This window comes from Grus americana, chromosome 23, assembly GCF_028858705.1.
Source record: "Grus americana isolate bGruAme1 chromosome 23, bGruAme1.mat, whole genome shotgun sequence".
In the NCBI taxonomy this organism is placed as follows: domain Eukaryota; kingdom Metazoa; phylum Chordata; class Aves; order Gruiformes; family Gruidae; genus Grus; species Grus americana.
This window is the reverse complement of record NC_072874.1, coordinates 5,402,819-5,420,762: the sequence shown is the minus strand read 5'-3', so window position 1 is coordinate 5,420,762 and position 17,944 is coordinate 5,402,819. Positions and strand designations below refer to the sequence as shown.

General features: G+C 56.3%; 1 protein-coding gene across 3 annotated transcripts; it reads left to right on the top strand.

Moving 5' to 3' along the window:
- Nucleotides 1–6,794: 6,794 nt before the first annotated feature.
- Nucleotides 6,795–16,803, top strand: MECR (mitochondrial trans-2-enoyl-CoA reductase). 3 transcript variants are annotated; one of them, XM_054802709.1, is made up of 10 exons: nt 6,795–6,931; nt 10,442–10,539; nt 10,650–10,781; nt 12,305–12,448; nt 12,532–12,634; nt 12,892–12,994; nt 13,255–13,328; nt 13,825–13,885; nt 15,142–15,214; nt 15,593–16,803. In XM_054802709.1, the coding sequence occupies exons 2-10, from the start codon at nt 10,494–10,496 to the stop codon at nt 15,757–15,759; spliced, it is 903 nt and encodes a 300-aa protein (XP_054658684.1). In that variant the 5' UTR covers nt 6,795–6,931; nt 10,442–10,493; the 3' UTR covers nt 15,760–16,803. The 3 variants fall into 3 exon arrangements, with proteins under 3 accessions (XP_054658684.1, XP_054658683.1, XP_054658685.1); XM_054802708.1 differs by having other exon boundaries at nt 6,795–7,041; XM_054802710.1 differs by lacking the exon at nt 6,795–6,931 and adding an exon at nt 9,845–9,971.
- The last annotated feature ends 1,141 nt before the right edge of the window (nt 16,804–17,944 follow it).

The following is a 17,944-nucleotide window of genomic DNA, read 5'->3' as shown; positions in this document are numbered from 1 at the left end:
CCGGTCGTCACCTCCCCAGGCATCGCTCCCAGCGCTGCCTCCCTGCAGCGAACGGCTCCTGCAGAGCTGCAGGGACACAACCCTCAGCAGCCTGCACTGAAATTTAAGCAATTTCACCCCCTAAATTTTTACCTTCTGCTTTTTTTTCCCCCCTTTTCCTTTCACACCAGCCTCCCTCCCTCTTCGCCCTACGTCCCCCTCTTTCTTTTTCTATACCTCCGCCTATTACACCCCCATCCAGTTCTTTATCTCTAACAAGTCTCTGCTATTTTCTCAAATCACCTGCCTTTTCCTAATGCCAAAAATCCTTTTTCTTTCTTAATAGACAAAATAGATTATCTCATCCCGCCGCTCTCCTCCCCGTCCGTCCAGCCCTGAGCGGTCAGACGCCCGACGCGGTGCCGTGGCCGGATGTAATGGGGCTATTAGATGAGTTATCACAGCCTGAAAGGATGAAATAACTTCTGTGTCTTCGTCCAAATAAACCTTCCTATTCCTGTTCGATGCAACGAATGAACAAGAGTTCCCAGAGGAAATAGCCAAGAAAATGTTAGAAGATGTTAGAAGATGTTATTTAAGACCCGACCCCTTGCCAACCTGCCTCCCGGTTTGTGCTCGAAGGGCGCTGGGGTTTCTCTGCGGGGAATTGGGACGCCCGGGGATCGGTACCCAACACCCAGAGCTGACTCCTCGCCCCGGCCGCTGCTCCGACGGCGTTTGTTCGAGTGCTCGGTGGCACAGCCTCGCGGGTGCCCGACGCGTGGCTGAATTCGAGGACCACGTGCGTCCAGAGAGCTGCTCTTTTTTCACCCCAGGCGCTGATTGCAAGGAGAAACGTTGCCCTCCACCTCCGAAGGAGCTTTCTCAAGCCAGCCCTGCGTTTCCCGTGAGCTGCGTGCAATCTCCCTAAATTTGCAGGCGCAACAGCCCCTGACAGCATCCCGGCCCGTGTAGGAGATGCTCCGGAGCCAGCGAGGCAACCAGTAGCCCCTGGGCTGGCCCCGTAGGGCAGCGGTGCCCCGGCCAGCTCCGACTGACCCCCTGACCCCCCCCCGCCCGTGCCCACAAATGCCCCCAGGGGGATTGTAAAGGGATTTCATTAGAGCCATGCAAAATCCCCGGGTCCTCCCTCCTGGGCTGGCAAGGAACGGTCCCAAGCGGCAGCTCCGCTTCCAAACGTAAAATCCCCGCAGTTATTAGGGCTACGCTCGTTCCCTCTCTGCCATCCCGTTTCCATCCTTCACGGAGCGTGACACCGGGACCGGCACCGTCAGCGTCACCTCCAGGCACACCGCAACGCTCCTGGGGCTGCGTCCAGGCGTCCCGGTGCCGCAGCCGCTCGCCAGCCACGTCGCTGCCGCCCGGGCAGGCTTAGCATGAACGTCTCCTCCATGCCACCCTTTTTGGGGCTTATTTCTCTCGCTTTGGGTTATTTTTGTCTCTTTTTTTTCACTTCTGGAAAGAGCGAAGAGCTCTGCGCTTCCCTAAACCCAGCATCTGCCGGCGCTGCCACGCGGAACAGTTAAAATCCCGTTATCGGGGACAGGAGGGGCAGAGTCGGTCCCTTCCCCTCTTCCAGAGCTGTCCAGGAGCATCGCATTCGCTCCTGGGATTTTTACAAACCACTTTTAACCCCAAAATATTCCAGAGTACCACGCACTGCCCATCTGTCCGTCGGCTCAGCGCTTAACCCAGACCAGCTGCGATTCCAGCTGTATAGATTTGCCCATCCCTAAACCTTGCAATAAAATGACATTGATTAAAAAAAAAAATAAAGTTATTAAACCCGAGCAGATCTACACCAAAACTCTCCGTGCCCTCGCTGTTGCCTTGGGTTGGGTTGGTTGGGGGTTTTTTTTGGGAAAGGGGGAATGTAAATCAGCCGGGGCGTTTTGGGTCTCTGATCACATCCGAAGTCACAAAAGCCATTTATTTTCAGACCTGGGGTTTGGATATTGCTCAAATTTCTCATAATCATCTCTGAGTGCTGACAGACTGGAGCCCGAGCACAGAGACGGGTGCGCAACCAGCCTTCCCCGATCATTTAAAACCCGACTGAAAGGAAAGGAGGGAACAATATTGTATCCAGCGTTTATTTATTATTATTTTAATCTGGTTTTACAGCTTGTTTGCGTTTATTTTATTCAGTTTTATGTACAGGGGAAGGGTCAGCTCTCCTCCCTCTTGTTTATCCTCCTCTGAACGTCGGCAGCTCTGGTTTGATGGTTTTCCAAACCCCGTCGGAGAAAGGATGCGCTCGGCAGTTTCCAAGGAAAAGAGCTCATCGGGCAGGTGGGCAGAACAGGGAGGAGCAAACCCAGCCAGCTTTGGAACCGCCAAAACCCGGAGATCGATCAATTCTTTTCCCAGATAAGATGGTTCACACTCGGAGTTTCCCACAACATTGGAAACGTTGCGGGTCTGCAGTGGACGGGCGCAGAATGGGAACGTATTGGGACCTAGAGCTGCGGGGAAAGGGAGAAAGAAAAGCTAAAATATGGTTTAAAAGCAGGATAAAAGTTGCTGATTTGAAGCCTTTCTTCACCTGGGCATCTTTTCAAGGTATTGCAAGAGATCTCCCCTGCCCGCCGCTCTGAAGTGGGGCTGGTACCGACAGCGCAGCTGCCCCTGCGCCCCATTTCCCACGGAAAGAAACACATCAAACCCGGCTGCTTATCCCGCTGCCAGGCGTGTGAGCACGTGGCACGCTGCGGGGGGAGGAAACCGGAGGAGATGCTCAGCTGAGATGGGCAGAGGGGTGCAAAGTCACCCGATGGTGACGCCTTTGGGTGCCGTCGTGACGATGGTGATTGACGTCACGGGGCTCCGCCAGCACTTCTGGGTTTGGGGTGAATGAGGCTCGGAATGGGAAAATAACAGTCGAGCTGTCCCTGAGCCCCGCAAAAACCAGGGGCTGGGGACGGGGACCAGGACCAGGACCCGCCGGTGGGCACAGGAGGAGGACGGGCCGGTGGCTGCAGTGACCAGGAGAGGGAGGGAGCAGTGGCTGGCGGAGACGGGAGCTCCGTGCTCGGTGGGACGGGTTGTTTTGCAGCATCCCTTCCTCTGCCTGCAAAAGGGAATTATTTTTCCGATCGTTTTACACGCCTTGTCCTCTTGGTGCATCCCAGCCCTGCATCCCGACCCGAAACATCTGCAAGGGTGTCGGCTCCTCGGGAGGTCCGGGAGAGCTCGGACCACGTCTGGCTGCCGTGGGAAGGCCACCGAGATGCAACACGGAGCATCCCCCCACGTGAACCCCCCTTAGGGCAATCTCTCCAGCCTCAGCTTTCTTAATTATTCCCCAGAGAAGCAGACACACCTTCAATTTCTCCACCAAAAAGGGAAAAGGCAATAGATTATTATTCTCCTTAATTAAAAAGCGTGTCGCTCATGTAAGCAGTTCATTAATAATTCCACATTAACTTGATTAAGTGCTAGGACGGCTGGAGGCAGCGCAGTGCACACGAGGCTCCCCCGGGCCGGGCTGAACCCGCTGGGCTCGGCTCAGCCTTGTAAATCCGGGGAGAAATTCTCTGTCCTCCGCAGGTCTTGAGGTTTTAGGGATAAAATCACTGCAAATGTCACCCTGCTGTCACCCTGGTGCCACCCTGGTGCCACCCAGCTCAGTGGGTGCTCGCTCCCACCCATCCCCGCATCCCCCCAAGCTCCGGGCTCCCCAATGTCTGTAAGAATAAACCCACCTCGCTGACAGCACTTTTGCTTTCCAGCCATGAACAAGTATGAATAACTCGAATTAATCAATAGCTGTGATAAATCATAGCTCGTTAACAATAACAGGGGTTTAAAGCAGACGGGAGCGGAGAGCATCGCTCCTTCCCCCGGCCAGAGCACCCACCTCGGCGCCGGGTGCTGAGGAACCGTCTCCTCTTCCTCCTCTCCCCACCCACTCCTAAACCCTCAACTGCAAAGCAGATTTTCGTGCATCTCTCCTAAAAAAAAAAAAAAAAAAAAAAAAAGCAATTCCAATTCCAGGATATGAAGTAGTCATTAATCACCAGGAAATTGTGCTTGTTACAGGAGAAACATTAACAAAATAATCATAAATTGTCTGCCAGCCCTGATTTGCGAATGCATACGTTTCTAAGGGTATGGAAAGGCATCTCATTTTTAGGGTGTAATTAGTTATTAACCCTTTGCCACGCGGTGCAGAGCACGGGCACCCACGTCTCCCAGCGCACGGGCTCGCCGGCATCGCGAGCATCCTCCCCCTGCCCAAAGCCGCTCTTGCAGCCACCCCACCATAAAAAACGTTAAGCGCTCTTGGCGTCCTCAGAAAGCTGCAGGTTTTGAGGCTATTAAAATCCTATTATTTTATTGCCGTGATTAGATTAAACCGCTGATTTAAAGCAGCCAGCCAGGCCGGAGATGGCTGTGCATCCTGCTCGGCCTCCCGAGGACGGTTCCTCCCCGGTGGTAAAGATGCTGCCAGGACACGGACGCGCTCAGGATCCCACCAAACCAACGACGCGGCTCCGCCGGCGCTTGACAGCTCCTTGCGGTGCCATCACCAGCAGCACGGGGTTGCTCTGAGCCCTTTCAAACTCACTGCATGGATGGGGCAGCCCTGGAGCTGCAGGGAGCACATCCAGCCTCCCCCCCGACGATTCACGCTGAATAAATCAGGGCACTGGCGATCAGAGCGAGGAAATCCACGGGCTCATCTAATTCCTCTCTGCGTCCCACGGCTGCGATCGCCCTTGACCTTGGGGGCCGGGTCCCCAGCTCCGCTGTGGGGTTTTATCCCGACAGCATCCGCGTAGGGGGCTGGAAAGCAGCTCCAGCAACCCGGGGGCTGGTAGTCGGTCCTGGCTTCGCTTGCCCCAGCCCTCCTGTCTGTCTGGGCTTTGGTGCCACATTGGGTTTAACACCGCAGAAACGTATTTATCGAATTAACGGCCATCCCGTGACGGAGGCGGCCCAGGGAGACGCGATGCCACACGTCAGGATCTGACCGACCTCCTCCCATGGTGGGTTTGGCTCCTGGAGGGTGAATGTCGTCCCGGTCCCACCCTGTCCCTCCATCCAGCTTCTCATGTCGTCCCATCCTGCCCGGAGAGAGGAACCAGCGTCACGAGCGGTGCCGGTGCTGTGCGGCACACGGGTGCCGTCGGCTCGGTGAGCGCGGGGTGTTTGCGGGTGCGTTTGTCAACTTGTAAATCCCACGAGTGTCTGAAGGCTTTTACACCCACTCCTGTCACAAGGGACACTGAAATTTCTCATAACGGAAGAAGCCGGTGAGAAATTTTCTTTTTCTCCCGACTCCCCTGGTCTGTTCCGGAGCCTTCGGCAGGGACGCACCAAGCCGAGCCCTCCCTCACCCCCCCCGAAAGCAGTTACAAATCCTACCCCAGAAGAGCAGGGAGGCAGAAAAATCCCCGTCAGCACCTTTAATAGGATTTTTTTCCCAAAACTGGACTTTTCTTTCATCTCGAACCTTCCGCTCATGTGAATTCACACTCCAAAAAAATGTTGTTTTCCTTTTTTCTTTTAAAAAAAAAAAAAAAGTGAACTAGCCAGCCAGTTGATCCTGATCTTTCATTGCAGCCTGGAGGGACCGTCCCCTGCAGCGCCCAGGCTCCTTTCGGCTGCCCACCCGGGTCACCGGGGCAGGGACCTTTTGGGGAGGGCATAGACGAGGGACAACGTGCCGGCAGGAGATCTGCTGGGCATGAGCCGAGTAACTTCTCACTTGGGTATCGATGGATTGCAAAGGAATTTTACGGGAATAAAATACCGAGTGCTTGAGAACGGGACTGGGGGAGCGGGAACCGAAAGTGGCTGGATTCAGGGGTGATGCTGATGGGATGGACAGCCAGCGGCCGTAAGGCGGGGAAGGAAGCGTGACCCCCAAACCTGCAAAGTCTCCAGGAGGTGCAGGATTTGGCCGCAGGATCCCGTCGGGACTCCCAAGCAGCACCCGCCCCGCCGCAGGGTCCTCACCCACGCTGCATCCCCGGGACGCTCGGTCCACGGCCGGACCAGCAGAGCTCCCGGGCTGGCGAGGGGAGGGACGGCGTTAACGAAGGAATCTGCTAATCGCACGTGGAAGCGAGCTGTGATGAGCAAAGCGGGATTTATTGAGCTGCTCCCGCCACCCAGCCGGAGAAGCCCAATCTCGACATGAAAGAAGAAATTATTTTTAAAAGCCGCCGTTCGTTCTGCTGTGACAGGTCGATCCGTAAGGCAGGCGTCTTCGCTTCCCTTTTTTCCCTCCGATCTAATCAGTTTTAATTGGAAGAATAAATGAGACCTTTCCTTCGAGATAATTATACAAAACATTGAATTAAATTACTATCGGGAATTTTTTTTCTCACCACTCGTGTCAGGCATCTGTTGTTTGAAATAATCATCTGACGAACGTTTGCAGCTTTCCCTGCCTACAGCAAGCACATACGGCCCTTCGGGGTGGTGGGAAGCCACGGGTTAATAAATCAGAGAAAAGGGGCTCTTCTCCCCCAAAATGTCCCATCACGTGCACCAAGACCCAAGCGGCCCTGCAGGACCCCGCTGCCCTGCTCCGTAGCACGCTCCTGCGCCCGTCACCGGGGCCTCTGGGCTGGCACGGCTCGGCACAAGGAGCACGTTTATTATTTTCACGAGCGTTTAGGGATAAACCAGCCCCGAAGCGGGACCCCGGCGATCCCGGGGAGTCCCGGGCCGCCCCGCAGAGACCCCGCCGACTCATCGCAAGTGTGGCCGGGCCGCCTTAAGGCGGGCGGGGGCGGGGCCGACCCGGCGGGGGCGGGGCTATCAGCGTGACGCTACTGGTGCCCGCGCCGGGCTCAACCGAGTAGTGCCGAGCCGAGCCGAACGGAACCGAGCCGAGCCGAACGGAACCGAGCTGAACCGAACCGAGCCGAGCCGAACGGAACCGAGCCGAGCCGAGATGCAGCGGGCGGCCGCGCGGGTGCTGCGTGGGGCGCGAGTCCCCTTCGTGCGGGAGCGCTCGGCCACGGCGCGGCTCCCCCCGCGGGGGCTGCTCTATGAGCGGCACGGGGAGCCCCCGGGCGTCGTGCAGTAAGGGGGGGCCCGGGGGGGGCGTGGCGGGGGGGCAGGTATGGGGGGCTGTACTGGGGTGCAGGTACGGGGGGGCTGTACTGGGGAGCATTACGGGGGGGCTGTACTGGGGAGCATTGCAGTGGGGGAGCAGGTATGGGGGGGCTGTACTGGGGTGCAGGTACGGGGGGGCTGTACTGGGGTGCATTACGGGGGGGCTGTACTGGGGAGCATTGCAGTGGGGGAGCAGGTATGGGGGGGCTGTACTGGGGAGCATTACGGGGGGCAGGTATGGGGGGGCTGTACTGGGGAGCATTACGGGGGGCAGGTATGGGGGGGCTGTACTGGGGTGCATTGCAGCGGGGGGTAGGTACGGGGGGGCTGTACTGGGGTGCATTACAGTGGGGGGTGCATGTATGGGGGGCTGGCAGAAGGGTGCATTGTGGGGGGGCGGGATTGAGGTGAGGGCAAAGCTGGGGGGGCAGTGGGGGGCATAGGTATGGGGTGGGGGCTGGCAGAGGGGTGCAGTGGGGAGGTGCAGATGGGGGGCTGGGGGTGCTGGCAGGCTGCTTTGGGGGTGCGTTGCAGGGGAATTGGGGGGTTGCCCACCCCAGGGGAAAGAGCAGGGGAAAGGGGTGCAGCCCCTGCAGGACCCCCGGGGCAGTGCCAGGGGTGCTCAGAGGCTCCTGAGCACACAGGGACCCTGGGGGTGCCCCCATTTCTCACATCCCACCCTGGTCTCACAGGTGGGTGCCGGGGAGGGGGGTGTTGCATCCCTGTCCCCCACCCGCCTGCTGCCGCTCCTTCAATTTGCCTTAAAACCACGTGGTTTTCCCAGGAATCCCATTCTTGCTTAATTTGGGGTACGATAGGGCGATCCAGGCCCCCGGCATCGCTGCGCCCCGGTTTCATCCTTGGTTGCATCACATCGATGGGATTTCTCTTTGAGGTCCGGCATCACACCCGTCAGCATCACGAGTGATTTTTGGGGACAGCGCCCTGTGCTCGGTGGCAGTGAAGGATTTTCCTTCAAAAATGGCCAACACAAACTTGCAAGGCGAAAGTCACATTTTCGTTAATTTTTATGTCTTTTTTTTTTTTTTTTTATTCAAAGGAAGGAAACCTCAAGGACTTGTTGCCCCGCTTGAACCAGCTCAGGTCACCCCCAGAAATGCAGGAGGTGCCAATACATCATCTGGGTGCACCCAGACACCCAACCCCGGGGTTTTCGGGGGGGGTTTTTTTTTGGGATGAATGATTGGTTTTTCTTATGACCGCTTAATTGTGCAACGGTGCTTATCACCGCCGACGGCTCCTGAGATTTGCAGCCCCATCACTTGTGCAAGGCCGGTCTTGTGCTTCGCGACTTCTCTTTTTTGTGGATTTCTGAAAATATCCGAGTTCTCATAATGCTAAAACGAGGCAGGACGAGCCGTAAACTCCCCGGCCAGCTGAAACAGCGGCTTTTTTATGCAACCTGATGAATTTCTTAAGATTAGGGAGTGTTACTTTGCTCGGCGACGCGGGATTTTGTTGGGTGGTTGGCTTTTAGCAGCCTCCATCAAAAATCTGTCCGTCTGTCTAATATAAATCTGATTTTTTTAATGGGATGGAAATCTGGTGGTTTCATGCCCGAGGTGCTGGCGTAGGGCTGATGCTTTGCGGAGGTGCTGCGCGATATTAACTTTAACCTCAATATTTAACCTCATTTAAGAAAAAAGGAAGGGATTTCACTCGGTTGGACATGCAGAGGGTGGCAAAACCCAAAATGATTTAATTTTGCTGCCTAACAAGGCAGGAAGATATATACAGCGTGGAGACGGCGTTGCCGGGGGCCGGGGAACCGAAGGCGCGGGTCCCGCATGGGTCCCTGCATCTTGTAAGGCCGGGTTTTATTTTATTTTAAATTTTTTTTTTAAACCTTAAAGAGGACGGAGTCGCTGTGTTTTCCTGCCGAAGCCTTGCAGTTTGCTTCAAAGCAGGTTTGCAAAGGAGCTAACTTCATCCTGCTCATCCGGGCAGGTGGTTTGCACGGCAGCCGCTGCCGCCTCCTGCCTGGCTGCTAGGCACACAAACTGACTTCATAATTCATAACTTTTCCAAAAAAACGCATGGTTTTGAGCAAAATCTACCAAAGTCAGGACCCTCGGTCATACCCAACGGCTGCAGGGCTGTATCCTGTACGTCGCCTGTGCCAAATTCTCCACGTGAGGTTTTTGGATCCTCCTGGGAGCCTTCCTCGCGTCTCCTCATCCTAATTGCTAATTAGGAGAGGAAAATACTTGCAAAAGCCAGAGACCTCCCGAGATGGGCGTGCAGGGACGGGACAGCCGGGGCGATGGCGGAGGGGGATTTGCACGATGCAGACGGAGGATTTCTGTGCTTGGGGCTGCTCCCACGTATGAAGGATGCTCAGCAAAGGTGCAGGCTGTGGGTTTGCCGCGCGGATGGCTGAAAGCAAGAGCTGGAGCCTGATGCCCTCACCCAAAACCAGTACTGGAACATATGTAGGACCTATAGCCGGAGCTGCAGCCGGCGATGCAAAGTCCCGTGTGCTTTCTGACACGTGCACGGTGCTATTTAATTCAAACCTTGAAGTCATCTCCAAAGCAGCCGGGCAGCTTGGAGGAGGGAAGGGGAAACCACTTCACCAGCACAGGCCAAGCCACAAAAAGAAATTCAGCGTATCGTTCACGTTGCCACGTGCTTAGCAGTGGGTAATTGCAGCAAATAACTGCTCTTAAAATTGGCAGCCTTTGCAGGGCCCCCAGCTCGTTTAAATGTGGTTAAAATTGCCTTCGCCTTGCAAACGGGCACGGCTGGACGGGTTTGCCCTGGCTGGGACATGGGTCGGGCAGTCACGGAGCCCCGGTTCCTCTTTCCCCTTGGTCTGTGGCACGGTGCTGCTGGGTTTTCTGGAGAAGCTTTTCCCTCTCCTTGCAAGACCCAAGGTATCCCAAAAGTTTTATACTGCAATTGCCCCGGGGCCGCACACACCGGGAGGATGCGTTTGTGGGAGAGAGATGAGCTGGATGACCCAGCCCCGCTCTTCCCGCGGTGTAAGAACATCTTCGTCCCGTTTAAAACAGGCTTTGTGGCGAAGGGATTGGGGTCGTCATCCCTCTTTGGGGGGGGCTTTTTTCTGTGCAAGAGCTGTTTAGGGTTTGGGTGGATACGGGCATTGCTACCTGCTGCTCCCAGGGAACCGAGGGGTCTCGATGGGCTCATCGGGGTTGGACGTTGGGTTTCTTCTCTGGAGGAGATGAGGCTACAGTGACGTAGATGAGATGGGGAATACGGTGCTGTTTATTTTAAGCCTAATGTGTAGGTGATACAGGCATCTCTCCAGCTTAAGCCAAGGTGCAGGAGGCATCAGCCCAGCCTGTATTAACGCACTTTTCCTTTGCGTCTTCCTGTTCAGACTAAAGGACCTCGAGGTGGCCGAGCTGGGGGACTCCGATGTCCGCGTCCAGATGTTGGCAGCCCCCATCAATCCCGCCGACATCAATATGATCCAAGGTAACGCCCCGGCTGCATCTTTTTTGCATATTAATTCTCACAGGATGTCTCAGAGGGTGGGGAGGTCTGGGGTACGACGAGGGCTGCAGCTCAGCTCCGGTTTCCCGCAGGGACCTACGCCATCCTGTCCCCGCTGCCGGCTGTGGGAGGGAACGAAGGCGTTGGGGAAGTGCTGGAGGTCGGGCGGCACGTGGCGGCTCTGAAACCCGGGGACTGGGTCATCCCAGCGGGCGCCGGACTCGGTGAGTGCGTACCCCGGCATCCTCGGGGGATTCTTGCTCATCCTCTGCATCCCCCCCACCTGCAGAGCATCTTCTCCAGGGATTTTCGGGGTGCTCCAGCCCGCCGGGATCGTGGTCACGCTCTCGTGCGAACCAATGCTTCGGGAGCTGCTGCGGGGATTTTGGGGGTTCCGGAGCAAAACCGCTCCTCTGCAAAGCACCGTCTTTGCTGGGTGCAGGTAGAGCCACGTGCCCCTCCTGCTTACAACAATTACATCTAATCAGATGTGACTTAAAATGAAAAAAAAAAAAAAAAGCTCCATTAGAGAATGTTCCGGGCGAGGGGAGCAGCAGTTGGAACCCATTTAGTGCCGTATTAGCCTAATCGAAAATATAATGGGCTGGATCGTCTCAGACAAGAAGCATCTCAGACAAAGGCATCTTCATTTCTTACCTGTTTATATCTTGGTGTAAGTTTTATTCTTTCTGCCATGTATTTTTATTTTGAATATTTTTTTTTTTTTTTTTTTTAAAAGCGAGCTCGGTACCTGATCCCCAGCCACAGCAAAAGATGCTGCTCGTCCCCTGCAGATACAGGGGGTCCCCGGGGAAGGCTGGAGGTCCCCAAGGAAGGGGACACAGGCGATGCAAAAATAGGGAGCACTTGCAAGAGGAGCGGTAGCGACGCCGTTGCTTATGCTAAACCTGAATTTAGAAATAATCTGCTTTTCTATAGCATGGACCCTTTTGGGGGCTTCTGCGCTGTTATAAAGCATCGCAGCAATCTGCTTCTGTGGAAATAACCGCAGTTTGTCACATCTACTTTGAGCTTCTTTATCCCCGTCTTTACCTGGGATAAAGCATTTAACCTGTGCAAGGTCGTGGTTATATCTCATTCCGGTTTTCTCCTTAATAGCGCTCTGATGGGAAAGCATGGGAATTCATTTCCCAACAAATGTCTCTTGTCCTCCTCCAAGATGCCAATGGCCAGAAAAATTGTGGGTTCTGGTTTAGTGTAACAGCTCATTCTTCACCTGTTTCTTCTTAAAAGGCTTTTTCACTTAGTGGGAGAAGGAAAGCTGTCTAGTTAAGATCCAAAAGTGATGGTTTTAAAAATTAAAAAAAAAAAAAAAAGTAAATGGATGATAGGGAGTTAAATCAGATATAAATATAGAGAGACTAAATCTGAGTAAATTGGCTTTGAATGTATAGGCTCATCCATAGGATGGGGAGCATTTCCATTAGCTCTGTGCACGCTCCCTGTGCCCAGGGAGCGCCGGCCCCGTTATCCCTCCGGGAAGCGATTGGACTTTGCTGGGTGCTACATCTCGGTGGGCAGCAGGGGATCCATCCCCTGCCTCTCGCAATATTTTGGCCGTACCCATACAGGAAAATGTTTCATCGTTCACTCTGCAGGATTTACATGGTGCGTGGCGTGGCGACGCTGCCATGACCAGCGTTCAGGCGTGAGTTGAGGTCTCATAACATTTTTCTTTCGTTGCCCACCTTCCTGCCGCGCTGCCTGCGATGCTGCCGGTACCCAGGGACGTGGCGGACGCAGGGCGTGTTCCCCGAGGAGACGCTGCTGAAGGTGCCCAGCGACATCCCGGTGCTGTGCGCCGCCACCCTGAGCATCAACCCCTGCACGGCGTACCGCATGCTGGCCGACTTTGAGACCCTGGCACCGGGTACGGCTTTTCCGGGTGGAAAAATATCCAGGTGGATTTTCCATTTGCTTCTGCAATGTAAATCTGGATTTATTTACATCCAGGTGACTCTGTCATCCAGAACGCCGCCAACAGCGGCGTGGGCCAGGCTGTTATCCAGATCGCCAAAGCCTCCGGCATCAAGACCATCAACGTGGTGAGGGACAGGTGAGTCTCCTGGGCCAGGAGAAGATCTCCTGCGGGGCAGGAGCAGCCCTCGGCCTGGGCTGGAGGTGGGCAGGGGTTTGAGAGCTGGATCTGCTCACCCTACTCATCCAACCCAGGATTTTCTCCTATTTGCTCCTCCAAGGCGTCCCCCAGCCTCTGCCCTGTTGTCCCCAAGCTACATCTGAGCAGGAGGGAGGAGAAGGTGACATTGTTTTCTGGCTCATCGAGTCTTTGTTTGGGTTTTTTCCCTCCCCCAGACCTGATCTCCCAAAGCTGGTGGAGAGGCTGATGGCCCTGGGCGCAGACCATGTCATCACGGAGGAGATGCTGAGAAAGCCAGAGATGAAAGATATATTTAAGGTACCTCAGTGCTGATCCCACCAGAGGGACCGTCCGGGGCTGTCCCTGCGGTCCAGCATTGCAGGGAAAGGTGCAGGGATGGTGGGAAGGACAAATCTCTCTCTGGATGAGGATTTAGCCCCAGATCATACATTTTAGCTCTATGACTCTGCTGCTCCCAGGTAAATGTTGAGGTTAAGGCAGTTGCTCCCCCAAGAACCGCAGTCCCATCCTCAAAAGGAGCCCTAAAAATTGGGAACCTTCTTAATGAACTCTTGCAGAGCATCCCGAAGCCCCGGCTCGCCCTGAACTGCGTCGGAGGCAAAAGCACTACGGAGATGCTACGGCACCTGCAGTAAGTTTGGCTCGGTGGTGGCTTGGGCATGGGGACAGCGGCCGGTACCGGGGTGGGGGGGTCCTGCTCCAGAGCCCCCCAAGCACAAGAGGTGGCCGGAGATGATGTTAGCTGATGTTGGCCATCCTTGAAGTCTTGGAGAGGGGAGGTGAGTGGATAAGAAGTGATTTTGGAAAATAGCAGTGACTTAAAGTTAACCTGTCATCACTGCGTGTCTCAAACGGTGCCAGTGGGTGGAGGCAGCTGAGGTCCAGTTATGAAGGTCCACCAGGTCCTGGCCAGGTATAACTGGGGTATTGAGCTTCAAATTCAGCTAATGGCACATGGGAGCGAGAGGGCGGCTCTCGAGAGAGGAGTCTGAGGGATAACCGAGGGAGCTTTGGTGTGAGAACGGCCCCATCGGTGCGGTGGTGGGTTTGGATGTGGCAGAGGAGAGGTTGCGAGGTCAGAGCTGCACGTTGGGCACCAGTAGCCGAATACCCCCTTCCTCTTCCAGGCCCAAAGGGACCATGGTCACCTACGGGGGGATGGCAAAGCAGCCCGTGATGGTGCCTGTGGTGAGTGCTGGACATGCTCTTCCTTTCCCTCAGGGCACGTTCCCTGCGCCCCGCTGCTGGTGTCCCCGTCCCCTTGGCACCACGGGAGCTCGGCTCTCGCCTGCCTGCAGCGACAGGGTTCACCTGCTGCCGCTGTCAGCTGCTGGGATGTCAAACTCATAGGAACAGAGGATATCCTGAGTTGGAAGGGACCCATGAGGATCATGAGTCCAACTCCTGGCTCCACACAGGACCGGCCGAATCAGAGCATATGACTGAGAGCGTTGTCCAGACGCTTCTTGAACTCAGTCAAGCTCGGTGCTGTGACCACTTCCCCGGGGAGCCTGTTCCAGTGCCCGACCACCCTCTCGGTGAAGAACCTTTTCCTGATATCCAACCTAAACCTCCCCTGTCGCAGCTTCATGCCGTTCCCTCGGGTTCTGTCACTGGTCAGCAGGGGGAGGAGATCAGCGCCTGCCCCCTCGCTCCCCCTCGTGAGGGAGCTGTAGGCCGCGATGAGGCCTCCCCTCAGTCTCCTCTCCTCCAGGCTGAACAAACCAAGGGACTTCAGCCTCTCCTCATACGTCTTCCCCTCTAGACCCTTCCCCATCTTTGTTGCCTGCCTTTGGACACTCTCCAATAGTTTTATGTCCTTTTTGTACTGTGGCGCCCAAACCTGCACGCAGCACTCGAGGTGAGGCCGCACCAGCGCAGAGTGGGACAATCCCTTCCCCAGGCCGGCTGGCAATGCCGTGTTGATGCGCCCCAGGGTACGGTTGGCCTTCCTGGCAGCCTGGGCACGCTGCTGCCTCCTGTTCAACTCGCTGTCGACCAAGACCCCCAGGTCCCTTTCAGCATGGCTGGTCTCCAGCATCTCATCGCCCAGTCTGTGTGTACAGCCAGGGTTCCCCTTCCCAGGTGCAGAATCCGGCACTTGCCCTTGTTAAACTCGGAGCCTCCAACTCTCTTTTCCTTTAACTGATGGGGTCCATTACGGGACGGGCAGCTCTGCGTCCCAGCGTGGGTCTCTTGGCTTTATTTCTGGAGGATTTGGGCTGCTGTGAAATCCCCGCAGGGAAACAGCCCCGCGGACACCGAGCATCCGACCCCCGCGAATCCACGCCTTGGAGTTGCGTCCCCGCATCCCGCTGCGCCCTGACGCACAAATGAGAGCGCTAACGAGGGAGCAAGGAGCCTCGTGTCCACCTTCCATCGCCGTCACGCTGGGAGGGGACACGCAGGGTCTCACCTGGTCACACGGATCCCTCTCTCCACAGAGCGCGTTCATCTTCCGGGACGTGCGGCTCCGCGGCTTCTGGATGACGCAGTGGAGGAAGGACCACGCGCAGGGTGAGCCGGATGGGTGCTGAGGGGTGGCACCGGTGGGTCGGCACGGGGGTGGCTGCAGGGGTGGCACCGATGGGTCGGCACGGGGGCGGCTGCCAAACCGCCACGCCGGTGCCGTCCTCTTTGCTCTTACTTATGTCACGAGTGCTGATAGTCCTCAAGGCGGCTGAAACACAGGCGCTGGGCGGCGTGGCTCGGGCAGGGACCGCAGCGTGCCACCATGCCAGGGGCTCCTGCCCCATCCCGCGGGCCCGAGCTGGGAGCACATCGCACCCCAGCATCCCCGGGACCCTGTATGGCTTCGGGCGGGTGTTTGCTGGGGACGGTCGGTGGCGCTGGCACGGGATGCGTGGCGGTGAGAGCTCCCTCCGTCCCTTGCAGACCAGGAGAGCCTGACCAGCATGATGGATGCCTTGTGCCAGCTCGTCCGGAGAGGGCAGCTCACCGCACCGGCCTGCACCGAGGTCCCGCTCCAGGACTACAAGGCAGCGCTGGAGGCCACCATGAAGCCCTTCACGTCCTCGAAGCAGATCCTCCTCCTCGTCTGACCTGCAGCTCCTGGCTTTCCCTTGCTGCCTTGTGCGCAGACGAGACGCTTGGGGGGGGCGGGGGGGGAACCCTCCAGCTCCATTGATTTTTCTTTTTTTTTTCCCCCCCACCAACTTTTGGGTGCCCATTGCAAGTTTTAAAAGCCTCTGCAGCCTTGCATGGACGGCAGCGCGCTTATTGCTTCTGGAGGGAGGCTGCTCTTGCTGGGGCGAGTTGGGGTTCAACGGGACGCTCAGGGAGCCCGGGGACGGCGGCTCGCTCAGCTCAGGGTGTCAGACGAGCAGCAGTTCCCCCTCATGCATGTTTTTGGGGCTGGGGGGGGCTGCACTGCCACCTCCTGCCTGGCTTAGCAGCTGTCAGTAGTGTTCTGTTGTTTGCACTGTTCCTCCGGGTGATTTTTTTTGGGGTGATTTTTGGGTGACTTTGCAGGGTAGCACAGGGCTGGGCACTGCCCTTCTCCCAGCCAGCCTCCCCCCTGCACTGCTGCAGCCTCTGAGCCACCTCCGCGTGTCCCCCCCTCCAAGTTCAGCAGCCAAGTGCCCCTGGGCTGGGGGCTGGGGACACTCCCCCCATTGAATTGCAGAGAAAAAGCAAATTTTAATTTTTTTTTTTTTATTCTTAATTTTTCCCTGCCCAGCCCACGTGACGCTGGCAGGACGGGGGCAGGGGATGCCTGTGCAGGCTGGAGGACAAGGGCGCAACGGGCTTTTCCAGCCCTTGGCATCACCTCATCTCTTAAAATGAGCTCAAACAGGAGAATAAAAAAAAAGAGAGATGCCAAGTTACCCAGTACCAGCCAGCACTGCTGCCCCAGGGGAGCTGTAAGACACCGTCGTCCCTTCGGGGACAGCCCTGGGGTGTGACGTTCAAGGTGGGGACAGGACCCGCGCGGCAGGGCACAGCCGGACACGTGCAGGGCGAGGGGGGGGCTTTTTGCAATACCCAGATTTGAATTCAGTTTTGCTGCTGTTTCCGCTGCCACTACTGATCGTGACGAGAACCTCTTGGAAATCAATGTCTAATAGACGTGTATTTTTTTTTAAGATGCTGCCCACGCGTGTTTCTGTGCTCGGTCGGGCGTGCGAGGGTGGGCAGGGGCTGTGCGGTGTCGAGGGTGGGCGCACCCCACGCACCCTGCTCCCTCACTGCCTGGCCCTTTCCCTGTCCTAAATCCCAGGGATTTGCTGTCCTCTAAAACGTTAATTACAATTGCGTGTAAGCAATTAGCGTCCCGCCAAAAGCGGCTGCAGGATGGACGTGAGTTTGGGCAGACAGGGCTGGTTCTGCTCTCTTAGCGCCCCTCAGGCACCAAAACCAGCATTTCTTACCCCAGATCTGTACCCCAAGACAGCCAAAGACACATTTTTCCCCCCAGTTGTTGTGATGGGAAGGACGATGCTCATCCTTGGGGCAGCAGGACAGGGGGACAAGAGCCATGAGTCCCTTCAAAAGCCGTTTTGAAGCAACGCACTTCATTTTAATTTCGATTTTTGGTCTTAATTATGATACTCAGCCGGAGGGGGGAAGCTGCTGGTGATGTCCCTCAGCTCTGGGGCCAGCAGAGCCGTGGGGCGAGGGGCTGGTGCCCACGTGGGGGCACGCCTGCCTGGCCTTCCAAGATCCACTGCGAGCAGCGGAGAAACCCCGGGTTACTTATCTCCCCCCAAATTACAGCCGCCCATGCTCCTCCACTCACCCCTGGGTTGAGGGTAGGAAGAGGACAGTTCAGCCCTGAGCTGCAAGGGGATGAGATGCCACAGGGGCGATGCACGCCTTTACCCCTCCTTCCCCCAGCAGCTCCACCGGGAAAGCCAGAGCCACAACCACTCATCCACGCTCGCCAGAAGAGTGAAAGTTCCCAAAGATGTGCTATAAACCTTCATAAAACACTCGCCAGAAGAGTGAAAATTCCCAAAGATGTGCTATAAACCTTCATAAAACCCAGCGGAGGAGAAACTCATACTCCTGCTTGGAGCAAGGTTCAGCTCTGCTCAAGCCTATTAGACAGCAGAGAATCCACACGGCAGCACTTGTGAAAAAACCCAGTGATTTAAGACAACTCGACGAGGAATGGGGGGGGGGATTTTGGCAATCTGGCTGCTCATGACTTGGATGGGCCAAAAAACTGGTGGGATGGCCGGGCCCAGAGAGTCGTGGTGGAGTTACACCCAGTTGGTGGCCAGT